This window comes from Cucumis sativus, chromosome 4 (assembly GCF_000004075.3).
Source record: "Cucumis sativus cultivar 9930 chromosome 4, Cucumber_9930_V3, whole genome shotgun sequence".
Lineage (NCBI taxonomy): Eukaryota > Viridiplantae > Streptophyta > Magnoliopsida > Cucurbitales > Cucurbitaceae > Cucumis > Cucumis sativus.
In genome coordinates, this window is record NC_026658.2 from 10,907,418 (window position 1) to 10,920,294 (window position 12,877).

Sequence of the window (12,877 nt, forward strand, 5' to 3'; positions counted from 1 at the left end):
AAAAATACTTAAGAATTGTATAGAATCCATAAATTACAATAATATATCATCAAATAATGTATCAAATTACAAATACTAGTATGTATTGATGTAATACTAGAAATTATGTTACTCACCATATGCGGTCTTTTTTTAAAATTACAACTATTGGTGATAGTGATCATTTTCATTATATACATATGTATGTATATAATAAAATGAGTATTGCTAAAAATTGAAATGAAAGAAAACAGCAAAGCGTAATGTCAAATCAAATGGGAAATGTGACAGAAAGGCATGTGTTTAAGGGGGAAAATGTACTAGAAATTATGGGAAGATAGAGGTCAGAGTAGTGAGTTGAAGCAGATTCTCATCTGAAAGGTGATCCATTTCCTGAAGGATGAGCATACTCCAGTACTTCAATGTGATGTGAGATATTGAACTACGTAACCTTTCGTTGGATCAACGAGAATGCTATATTGGTTCAACGGAAAACGTTGTTACATAAACTTCAGAAAGTACATGATGTGTTGTTTGTGGGGTGGGGAGGAAGAAGCATTAAGCAAGATTCTTGCAATGGTGTAGGTTTGATCGAATGTCAACTTCACATCTGAGATCCAGGCGCAGAATTGCTATGCGTGGCAAGTTGCACTTCTGAGGAGCCCTAAATCGTAGATGGCATTCAGTAGGAATTTCAAGATGATTAAAACCTATAAGTGGAATCCTGGGTCCTAAAAGATTATGTGTGTGCACTTCTTGTAGCATGGCCCGACACAAATGACTCGACCAGCGGGTTCACTAGATGAGGTGCCTCATCCTTCATTAATGCCACCAACAAACAAAAGTCAGCAAGTTTTTGGAGAAACTAATTGAGCAGTAACTAAATCAAACTGACTTCGCCATATAACAGGTTTTTATCTGACCTGAGGGCAGTGCCCAACATTGGGAAGGACAACAAACTCTTCCACAGAATCGAAACTTGCATAATTTCTTCCAAGCTCGATTGGCTCCCATGGATCTTTGTCACCCCATGCTATCAATACAGGACACTGAAGACAAGAAATATGAGAAAAGCAACAATAGGTTACAGAATATGGTAGTTCCAAAGAACACCAACATTAGAGGAAGGCAACCTTGACCCTAGGCAAAAGTTCTTCAGGAAGGGGCCCGCCTGAGTAACAAATAAACTCCAGAAAGATATCAGCAGCACCCGGCTGTAATCCGGGGTTCAGGATAATTTGCACTAGTTCATCTGTAACTTGAGAGGTGTCATGGTAACACTGCAGGAAATGTGAAAAGAAAAAGGCAGTTAATATATTTGAACCACGACATAATGCATCATCAGACACTCGGCTTATTGTCAAGAATAAACCTAAGAAAAACAAAACCCTATCTATATATAGAGAATCCTCATCAAACGAAATTCTAACAAGGTTGAATCTAAATGCTAACAAGGGTCCATATGTTAACTCCAAAAAAATTCTACGAGCCAAGACTATTAATAACTTTGTTAATTTTTCAAATGAATTTATTAAACCTCCAAAAATCCATTGTAATTTTTTTCGTATTATTGTTTTGCATCCTTTAAATAAAAAGAAAACACGACAAAAGCGGTCTCTGTCGAGCAAATAAAAAATGAATACCTGGCAAAGAATATTCTTCACAGACTCCGGGGTTGCAACAGCTCTAAAAAAATATTTTCCTAGAGCAGTATTTCTGCAACAGTCGAGACCTTGGATGACAACTTCAGACTAAATTCAATAAATGATCTATGGGATGTCTTTTACCTCAGCAAATTCTGAAAGGATCTGATGAATGGCTTCCCATACCAAGGCTGCTTCTTAATATGAAGCATGCGTAAAGATATGTTTAGAAGAACAATGCCTTTACAGATCTGCGGTTTCATAATTGCTGCCTGCAGACCAACTACTCCTACAATAACATACATCCAACAATTTTAAGATAGATGCTGGTAACTGATGAAGTAATAGAATAAAAATATCCCTCACAGTAAGAAAGAAAGAGAAGGATATTGGATAAAGAAAAGGATTACGTACACAAACATTGCCCAGAGTTTTTTACACTAGTTGTGTGATTAATTACATAAGTTTTTTTTAATGAAATTGTCCTGTATGGACATGAGAGTGCTTTTATCATATATTGGAATTCATTCATCAGAGATTGTCCTGTGTGGACATGAAATTGCTTTTATCATGTATTGGAATTCATTCGCCAATGAAAAAGCTTGTTTCCTTTTCAATAAAAAATCACGTCTTGGCAATTGAATATAGACGTGAAACAGGGAACCGTTTTAGTATTGAAGAGTCTATCCACTTAAAACTACCATTAGCCTGGATAAAAACCAATTTGTTGTAGAGCAATTAATGATGCATGAAAAACTGGTTACATGAATATACATAATCTATAAAGCCCAAACTTGATTTTATGAAATGTACCCTAAGACCATAACAAAATAGGGATGTGTGTCAAAGATAAAGTAATGATTTTACTTCAAAAGAGAGATCGTCACCTCCTATAGAATTGCAAATAAAAAATGCATTATCCTGAACCACGTCAACACAAAAATCATTCAGCTGGGAAGCCCATGTCTCAAACGTATAAAAGCCTTCTCCAACTAGATCTGGATTTGGCTTGTCCGAGTATCCATAACCAATAAGATCAATGGCGTAAACTCTATGTGATTGCGCAAGGACAGGTATATTTTTCCTCCAATGGTCACTGAACAGGAAGACAAATCATCAAGCACTAAACTTCGTCTTTTTTAAACGGATACAAGGCTATGTATTAAAGATAAAAATTAAAAAAGATTAATGCTCAAGATACAAGAGAACTATACTAAGAGAGAAAAGAACGAACATAAACGAAAAATACAAACAAGCTGATCAAAAACTTCTAAACCCCAAGAATTCAAGAGAAATTAATGACAAAGCAGACAAAAAAAAATCCAACAAGAAGCCTAACTGGAAAATTGCACACTGGAAGCTTCAAAATTGATGGGGTGGAAACACCAAGAGAAAGCAGACAACCATGCTGCTTCAGACTGGTTTGACAAAAACAATCCTGTGACCTCGTTTTTGTTAACCGGCCGAGATTGATGATTAAAGAAGGAATGTGAAGGATCTTGATGGAACCCGACCTTCCCAGTTTGCAATGGAAAAAGGATGCAATATAGGAAATATTGCTGCTAATGAAAAATACAGAAGAAAATAAAATGCTCTCCGTCGAAGACTCCTCTCTCCCTCCGCTGCCTTCCTATCTCTCAAGGAATAACAGTAGGATTCTTCACAACCAAAATTCTCTGCCCTCTCCCTTCCTTCTCGTCTCTATTTATATTTGCTCCCTCACTCCCCTACTATGGTCCCCCTTAGGGGATCGTGCGTCGACACTCCATTTCCTTGTGGTCCCCACCTGCAGTTGGTTACATAACCAACTCCTCGTCCTTTTTCTCTTTCCTGTTCTTTCTCCTACTATACTGGTGTATGATGGGTGGTCTAACAGTACCTTCCCGGTCCAGTTTCACCTTGTCCTCAAGGTGGAAATCGGGGAAGGATTGCTGAAAGTCGTCATAGCCTTCCCAGGTGGCTTCATGATGCGGTAGGCCTTCCCAACTTATTAAAACCTCCCATCCTCCTGCTTCGTTTTTTCTATAACCGTGAGTCTCCTGTGGCACGGCTTTCCACTCGTGGTTGGCAGTCAGAAATGGCAACAACTCCTCGTTATTCGCACTTTCTCCAAAGGCTTTTTTCAATTGTGACACATGGAACACAGGGTGGATTGTTGCTGCCGCTGGTAGTTCCAGCCGATATGCCACCTGACCAATTCGCTTTACTATCTTATATGGCCCGAAATACTTCGGTGATAGCTTCTCATTCCTTTTTTTCCGTAAGGACACTTGTCTGTAGGGTCGAATTTTTAGGAACACTTGATCTCCTTCTTCGAATTCGACATGTCTCCTTTTCCTGTCAGCATAACTTTTCATCTTGTCCTGAGCTATGCGTAGGTGTTCCTTCAAAGCTCCCAATGCTACATCTCTTTCCTTCAGTTGCTCATCCAAGGTTGAGTTGGAAGTTTCCCGTTCTCCGTAATATAGCAGGGCTGGTGGGGTTCTCCCGTACACAGCTTGGAATGGTGTCACCCCCAACGATTTTTGGAATGTTGTATTATACCAATACTCAGCCCAGGATAACCATTTCACCCAATCCTTCGGTCTTTCCCCGCAAAAGCATCTTAGATAGATTTCAACTGACCTGTTGACCACCTCTGTCTGCCCGTCTGTCTGAGGATGGTAGGCGGTGCTTCGGTTTAACTTGGTACCAGCTAATCTAAAGAGTTCTTTCCAAAAGTGACTCAGAAAGATCTTGTCCCTATCCGATACGATTGACTGTGGAAACCCGTGTAGTCTTACCACTTCTTTCACGAATAGTTCAGCTACCATCTTGGCGTCAAAGGGATGTTTAAGGCTGAGGAAGTGCGCATATTTGCTGAAGCGGTCCACCACTACGAATATGACATTAAACCCCATTGATTTAGGCAATCCTTCGATGAAATCCATGGTTATATCCTCCCAAACTCTCTTTGGTACCTCGAGAGGAGTCAATAATCCTGCTGGAGATAATGCTAAGGTTTTATTCCGCTGGCATGTCATGCATTCTTCGCAGTACTTGCGTACTTCTGCCTTCATTCCTACCCAAAACAACTCTCCTGTTATCCGTTTATATGTTCTCAGGAATCCTGAATGACCCCCTAGGACTGAATCATGATAGGTATGCAGAATAGCTGATCTTAATGAGGAATTCTTTGCGATTACTAACCTTCCTTTGTATTTCAGTATGCCTTGTTGCAGAGTGTAGTTCTTTACCTCTTCCTCCTTCTGAATTCTGTCTATAATATTCTTCAGATATTCATCTTTGTCAACCTCTTCCCGGATTACTTTGATGTCGACCAGAGTGTGAGCGGTTAGTTGGTTAAGATGTGCAATTGGAGGTATTCGTGAGAGGCTATCTGCTGCCTTGTTTTCCAACCCCGGTTTGTACATCACCTCGAAAGAGTACCCCAGCAGCTTTGCAATCCATTTCTGATATTGCGGTTGGATGACTCTCTGCTCCAGTAAGAATTTCAGTGATCTCTGGTCGGTTTTAACTATAAACGTCCTCCCAAGTAAATAGGATCGCCAGCGTTGAACTGCCATTACCACTGCCATTAATTCCCTCTCGTATACTGGTTTGGCTCGGTCGCGCAGTGCCAATGTGTGGCTATAAAACGCTATTGGTCTTTTATTCTGCATTAGTACCGCCCCAATTCCATAGCCCGACGCATCTGTCTCTACTTCGAAGGGCACACTGAAGTCGGGTAGAGCTAATATGGGTACAGTCATCATGGCTCTTTTAAGCTTCTCAAACGCCTCCTGTGTTTCTTCATCCCATTTGAATGCGCCGAGCTTGAGCAGCTGCGTTAGGGGTGCTGCCATGGATCCATAATGATGTACAAAACGTCGGTAATAACCGGTCAGTCCCAAGAATCCTCTAACCTCACGAACGTTTGTTGGTACTGGCCATTGCTTGACTGCCCGAATTTTCTCAGGGTCAACTTCTACTCCTCTTCCCGATAATACATGTCCCAAGTATTCTACCTTTGCACTCGCGAAGCAGCATTTCTTCCGGTTGGCAAACAACTTATGCTCCCTTAAAACTTCCAGCACCAGTTCCATGTATTGGCAGTGTTCCTCTAAGTTCCTGCTATAAACTAGTATATCGTCAAAGAAAACCAAGACAAATTTCCTCAGGTAGGACCGGAAGATAGAATTCATTAGTGATTGGAAGGTTGCTGGTGCGTTGGTGAGTCCAAACGGCATCACTAAGAACTCGTAATGTCCCTCATGAGTTCTGAAGGCCGTTTTCTCTATATCTCGACTACACATTCTCAGTTGATGATAACCGGCTTTCAGGTCTATTTTGGAAAAGAGACTGGCACCGTGTAACTCATCAAACAGTTCTTCCACAACAGGGATGGGAAACTTATCTGGAACAGTTATGTTGTTGAGCGCCCGATAATCCACGCAGAATCGCCAGCTTCCATCTTTTTTCTTGACCAGGAGAACAGGGCTGGAGTAGGGGCTTGTGCTAGGGCGTATAATTCCTGATGCCATCATTTCGTCCACCAGTTTTTCCAATTCTTCTTTCTGTTGGAATGCGTACCGATAAGGCCGGACATTCACCGGGTCTGCTCCTCCCCTAATGTGTATCTGGTGTTCGATATTTCTGCTGGGGGTAGTTCCTTAGGCTCCTCGAAGACGTCCTCATACTGTGTTAGAACTGTCAAGATGCTTTCCAGTTCGGTTTCGTTTTCTTCAGTTTTTATTTGGCCTGCCTCTAGTGTTCTGCACTCAATCAGATATCCCGTGTCCGTTTCTACCCATGATTTAGTGAGGTTTTTTTAGACTCACTTGAGTTTTTGTTAAACTCGGATCTCCTTTTAGCACCACCTTTTTACTGTTATGAAAAAAGGACATGGTTAGGTTCCTCCAATCCATTTCTGTCACTCCCAAGGAATGTAACCATTGCATTCCCAAGATCAAATCTACTCCTCCGAGTTCCAGTGGTAGGAAATTTTCTACTACTGTCCACCCACTGAGGTTCAGCTCCACTTTTTCACACACTCCCTTGCCTTTGATGGCTGTTCCGGACCCCAGTATTACTCCATAATTGGCAGTGTCTTTTGTGGTTATCTTCAACGTCTTGACTAGCCGATCAGATATGAAGTTGTGGGTTGCTCCACAGTCGACCAGCACGACAACTTCCATGCTTTGGATTGTGCCTCTTATCTTCATGGTTCCCGGATTTGTCAATCCCACTACTGAGTTGATACATAACTCGACTACTTCTCCCGGTTCGTGCTGCAACTCCATGGCCTTCAAGTCTTCTAAATTGTATTCATCTTCCTCAATGATTTCTTCTTCTACATCGTCAGCCCTGACCACAAACATTCGTAACTCGCGAATCTCCCTTGCCTTGCACTTGTGCCCGGAGTAATACTTCTCATCACATTTAAAACAGAGTCCCTTCTCTCTCTTGGCCTGGAATTCCGCGTCCGATAGTCGTCTCGAGGGTCCTTCTTTCCTAACCTCCTTCGCCGGCGAAGCTCTCAGTGTAATCGTTCTGATTGGGAAGACTGTGTTCTCTTTATTCCCTTGTTCCTTTACCCCACCGTATGTTTTGGTTGTAGGATAGCTGCTACTCGAGAATTTCGTTCCAGAATATCCTGGTAAGTTTGCTTCCCTCCTCAGGATCTCCCGTTGTTCTACCATTTGCGCGTATCTCATCATCTCGGCTAATCCCACGGGATTGCAGAATTCCGTTTCTACCTTAATCCACGGTAACAACCCTCCCATGAATGTTTCTTCCACGATCTTCTCCGGAATATCCGATAATGGGGCCACCCATTTATCGAAGAGATTCCTATACTCCTCTACGCTTGACTTCTGTTGGATACGCAAGAACCGGCCATACAAGGAACCTTCGCGGGATGATCGGAATCGGATCAATAATCGCTCCTTTAAGTTTAACCAGCAGGTGAACTTGTCTCTCTCCTCCTGTGATCGGTACCAGTTGAGTGCGGGTCCTTCAAAGCTGATAGTGGCGACCGTCAGTTTTTCAGAATCCGTTAGTTTGTGTATTTGAAAGTACCTCTCTGCGCGGAACAGCCACGAGTCGGGGTCATCTCCATCGAATACCGGCATTTCTACTTTTTTGAATTTGTTTCAATCATTGCCATCCTCTTCGCCGTCTTCCTTCTTTTCTGCCGTCCCTTTTTTTGTTTCTCTATTTGCCGAACTTTCTCCCTCCACCGTTTTTCCCGTCCATGTTTCTTGTACTGACGAGTCGAGACCCTTTCCGCTTGCTAATACCCGTTCCTTGGCCATTGTTTCCATGAAGATCATCACCATCTGGTGAGTTTTCTCCACTTGAGCCTGCAAGTTTTCCATGTTCTGTGACATTACGGTAAGTTTTTCTTCCATCGCCGGAATTTTGTTGAGTTCTTGTTCGTGCGTATCTCTTCTCTCTTCGCTTCTGGTTTGAACCATGGTTTCCCTTTCTTTTTGGATCGATGGGTGCTCTGATACCAAATTGATGGAACCCGACCTTCCCAGTTTGCAATGGAAAAAGGATGCAATATAGGAAATATTGCTGCTAATGAAAAATACAGAAGAAAATAAAATGCTCTCCGTCGAAGACTCCTCTCTCCCTCCGCTGCCTTCCTATCTCTCAAGGAATAACAGTAGGATTCTTTACAACCAAAATTCTCTGCCCTCTCCCTTCCTTCTCGTCTCTATTTATATTTGCTCCCTCACTCCCCTACTATGGTCCCCCTTAGGGGATCGTGCGTCGACACTCCATTTCCTTGTGGTCCCCACCTGCAGTTGGTTACATAACCAACTCCTCGTCCTTTTTCTCTTTCCTGTTCTTTCTCCTACTATACTGGTGTATGATGGGTGGTCTAACAGATCTCAGGGCTGTGTCTGGCTGTTTTCAACTGAGACTGGAGACAGGAAATGTTTTCCTGGGGTTCTCATGGTGATCTCAAGCCAATTCCGGCTGAGATCATTAAAAAATTAAGTGATCAGTGAATTGTATTCCAAGTGTTAAGACATGAAAAGACTTAAATTTTGGCAAGTACGAGGTGAAAGCTCAGAATTAAGAGGTGAAAGGTGAATAGGTATTATGAAATTAGGTATCTCAAAGTGGTTAAGTCGAGGGTTTTATAAAAAGGGAAGATTAGAGGTGAAGATTCATAAGTTATTTATATCTTTTAGAATTCTCAGAAAGTTTAGTTAAGGTATTCAGCTGCTGAAGGAAGGAAGAGTTTACACGACGAATGAACTTCAAGGACTGTGAGTGATTTTTCAAAGAAGAAGAGAAGTTTTCCAAGGTTCTTTCCTTAGAATTGAATCATGTTACTTTGCAGCATAGTAGAAAGCATGCTGTCGTTTTATACATGTTTATCAGCATGTATTATGAAGGAAGATTTAATGTTATGTTTCAAGAAAAGTACATGTTTTAGGTGATTGCATTGTATGTTATGTAAAAAACATATTTATGATTTTGTGATTTGAAAGAAAGGTTATGTTTAATTCAAGTTTTCAAATATGTTTTCCAGGAGTCAATGCCCTATGTTCCATGCTACCCTCTTTAGCCAGTTATGTGCACATGGTGGTACTCTGATGTAGTGGCTGACAAGCCTATGTTCTTTGTACATCAGGAAGGTGCAAATCTTTGTGTCCATGAGGAGAATGATACAGTTAGGACTGTAACCGATGTTAAGAGGAGGAAGTCTTTTGATGTATGGTGTATGTCCATATGTTTCATGCCAAGAACGGGTTATAGATGATTGTTAAAATTAAGTTTATGCTATGAATTTCATATGTTGAAAGTAATAAGTTTCTTGAGTAAAATGTTGTGCAATGGTTTATGATTTGTATGAAATGAGGCGTTGAGCCTATGTTAAAATGAAAATGTTTTATTGATTGTATTTACCAAAAAAAGTTTTCAAAAGTATCACTCACTAAGTCATCGATTTACATTTTAAGTTTCCCCTTCCCCAATTGGTGAGGCTGTTGGGTTTGAAGGTGAGCAAGCTGGGCTTGAAGGTTGAAGGCTATGAAGGCATTTAGAATTTCTTTGTTAAGCTTTTGTATTAAGAACTTGTATCTTGTACTGTTGTAGAAACTCTTGACTTAAAGTTAATATTAGTTATGGCTGGTTGCATTACTAAAGTTGTTGCGGTTTTGCTTTTACTGTTAAGTTTGCATTGTATTTGTTTAAGGTTCAAAGTTTTTAAGTCGCATTTTGTTCCGCACGGGCACGACAAGTTAACGACGCGTGTGGGACGGGGCGTGACAATTGCATCTTCTAAGGCTTTCCATTTCTTTGTTCGATACTTGATGATTTTACATGGCTAAGTCATGACATGATGCCCAACTAATATCACTTGTTAAGGATAACAAACCACCATATATCTCTACAATTGTATAATATTATTTACGTTGAACGTGAACTCTCCTGGCTTTACCCTTGGTTTCGTCTAAAATGTCTCATACTATCAATGATAATTGTTTTCTCTTACATATTTATGATCATCCCCTTATCTAGCCAATGTGAAACGTTGATCGCATTTCCAACACTAACATGCATGCATAATAAAACCTAACATATAATTTGGCATAAGATATCATAAAAAGCCGTGAATCCCTTAATGATTCACTTTTTTTGTGCACACTCATACATTACACTAATCACTAATGTGAAAGTATATTGTGACTTTGTTGTTTGTATGAAGCTCTTGTCTATCTCAAATCCAATGCTTACATATAAAAAATTGTAAACTAAAGTGAAAAGAAAGTTTTAAGTTGAAATCTTAGTCGAGTGTTAAAATTTTGGGAAAATACGTGCACAAATTAAGAGTTAAACAAAAAATTAAGCGAACAAAAAATAAAATGCATGATCCAAAAGTAAACCCTAACTTTGTTTTTCAAAACTCCCAACAATATATGTATATTAAAAAAATAAAACGCAATCCATATTAAAAAAAAAAGGAGAATTATTGAATAAGACTATTTCTACAAAAAAAATATAATCACTAGAAAAGCAAATTGTTTGAGTAAAAAGACTGCACCAAATACCCTGCACTTCATAACTCAACTCAGCACCTAAAACACAAACTTGGTGGACAAAATAACTTTGCACTCCAAGCAACTCCACATATATATAAGCTCCACACGTCAAACATATGAGTTCCTTCAGAATTCAACTCAGCGCATCAAAAAGACCCTTAAGGAACGAGGAAAAGTAAGAATTTCCAAGGGTGGTTTTAGAAGGTCATATGAGCCTACTTCGTGAAACCCACTCAAAAAGGTGAGGATAGTATTTTCTCAAACATTCACATGCATATTTCTCAGTTCTTCCCAGTTACCATTTACTTTTTCACCTCGCAAAAGTTAGGCAGATGGACGTGGAGCAAGTCAGCAGTGTCCCAATCAGTATAATAAAATCATGTTCATAAAGAACCTTATGCAAGTTCTATCTACGGTTTAATAATTTTCCTCGTTGAGACTAACGTTTGGGTTTCTCTCATCCAGGACTGTTAAAACATGCGCGATGAGGAAGGAATAACTGAATACGTATAAAACGACATTTTCTAATATCAGCAATTCGCATGGGTAATACCTAACCTATAGTTAGTGGTATGAGAAGCAAAAATTGAATGGTGTAGACCTGTTTGCTCCAAAACCATGAATGAGTATCAATGCAGGGCCATCGTCTCCCGAACATTGGTAGCGAATAGAGTAACCCCTCCACTTCCAAATGCTGCAAGACAGGAAAAGTGGGCAATCAATTAATATTTTAGTATTTATCATCGATTGGTTAGATGAAAGAGAGACGAAAAATGGGGTACCTACCAGCTTCGAAGTGGGAGTTGGGAGCAGATACTGTCCGACGAGATCTGCAGACCTTGATCACCGAATTGAGAAGATGAGACGGTGGCATTTGGCTTAATCGGGGAAAATGCAGGGGATCTGAGACTGAGAGAAAAGGGATGGGTGGAAGTGAGAGAAGATGGTGTTGTCCCGGTGGTTAGCTTGGTGGAGGAGAAGGGCAGAGGGAGTTTGGAAAAGGGTAGTGTGAAAGAACAGATGGTGGGCATGACCATGATTCTACAGAGATGTTGAGGAGGAAGAGAAATGGAGGTGGATCATAGAGGAAGCCTTCGGGCATTTGAGTATGATCCATGGTGAAGAATGATGGTTGTGAAGACGTCGAGTTGCTCCTTTGTCAACCACCCAACTCTCATCCCCACTCCCACACGTGCCTCCCGCGTTTCTTCAACAAATGATTACACCATTCGAAATGGGGGGAAATAGCGATTCCACATATGCTAACATGTTGCATACGTCGCATAAACGCACTCCGCTCCTGAGTACCCTCCAGCCTGATATTATGCCCCACTTGCCCCAACCCAATCTAGTGAACGTACCTCGATGAAACGATGAACTTACCAAAAGGAAGAATGAAGCATTTGGGTTAAAGTGGTAGTTTCACAAAACGATGAAACAAGATGAAGACCAAAAGTTATTGGGTTTGTAACTTGGGGTTAATTTTAATTGTCTCTATACAATTATTCAAAAAAAATTGTGTATAAATTACATTTTTAATACGAAATTTGACCTTTGACATACGTCCATGTCAAATTACTATTTTGACTAAATAATGCACGTGTTAGGATTCTTTTGTTGCTCGCCACTCGCTAATGTAAAACTGGTTACATTTTTATTACCAATTTCTTGTAAGGTAGTGTAAGCATTAAAGACTATAAATGCATGGTGTATTCAATTGGGTTGAATCTAGTTTGGAATTTGTATTTTTAGAAAAGTAATTGTTATGGTAAAGTATGCACACCACTGTCATGGCCATGCTTGTAAAGAATGAATTCAAAATTATAGTGAATAAAAAAAAGTATTGGTAAAACGTAAAAAACATTTGTATGAAAGTAAAAAGATGTTGTATTTACCATAAATCTTAGCGTCAATCAATAAAGGTAGATAAAAAGCATCATTGCTATCTAGAATTCCTAAATTCTCAAATTGAGTTTTTGAAGCGATATTTTAGACAAAAAAGAAAAAAAAGAAAGTAGAGGAATAAGATGTAATTTAAGTAAGAAAATACTTATGGGCTATAGAAATGATAAAAAGAATAGGATAATAATAGATTTATAGTTAAAGAAAAAAAAAGAAAAAGAGAAAGAAAGAAAAGAAAAATCCATTTGGTAAAACATTAATTAGGAAGTAAGAAAAATGAAAAGAAGAAATTGAATGAAGTATGAAGGA

The 12,877-nt window shown here is 39.8% G+C and overlaps 1 protein-coding gene and 1 long non-coding RNA gene across 3 annotated transcripts; both read right to left on the reverse strand.

Moving 5' to 3' along the window:
• Nucleotides 1–15: 15 nt before the first annotated feature.
• Nucleotides 16–11,990, reverse strand: LOC101218804 (pheophytinase, chloroplastic). Of its 2 annotated transcripts, none has more exons than XM_011655222.2 (8): nucleotides 11,453–11,990; nucleotides 11,225–11,360; nucleotides 2,510–2,718; nucleotides 1,767–1,911; nucleotides 1,623–1,695; nucleotides 1,113–1,259; nucleotides 903–1,028; nucleotides 16–796 (listed from the first exon to the last, which is right to left on the reverse strand). In XM_011655222.2, the coding sequence occupies exons 2-8, from the start codon at nucleotides 11,284–11,286 to the stop codon at nucleotides 719–721; spliced, it is 840 nt and encodes a 279-aa protein (XP_011653524.1). In that variant the 5' UTR covers nucleotides 11,287–11,360; nucleotides 11,453–11,990; the 3' UTR covers nucleotides 16–718. The 2 variants fall into 2 exon arrangements, with proteins under 2 accessions (XP_011653524.1, XP_004149647.1); XM_004149599.3 differs by having other exon boundaries at nucleotides 11,268–11,360; nucleotides 11,453–11,981.
• LOC116403451 lies at nucleotides 2,719–11,218 on the reverse strand. Its single transcript, XR_004216201.1, has 2 exons — nucleotides 8,139–11,218; nucleotides 2,719–3,136 (listed from the first exon to the last, which is right to left on the reverse strand). It is a non-coding gene; the product is annotated as an uncharacterized LOC116403451 (long non-coding RNA).
• Nucleotides 11,991–12,877: the final 887 nt, after the last annotated feature.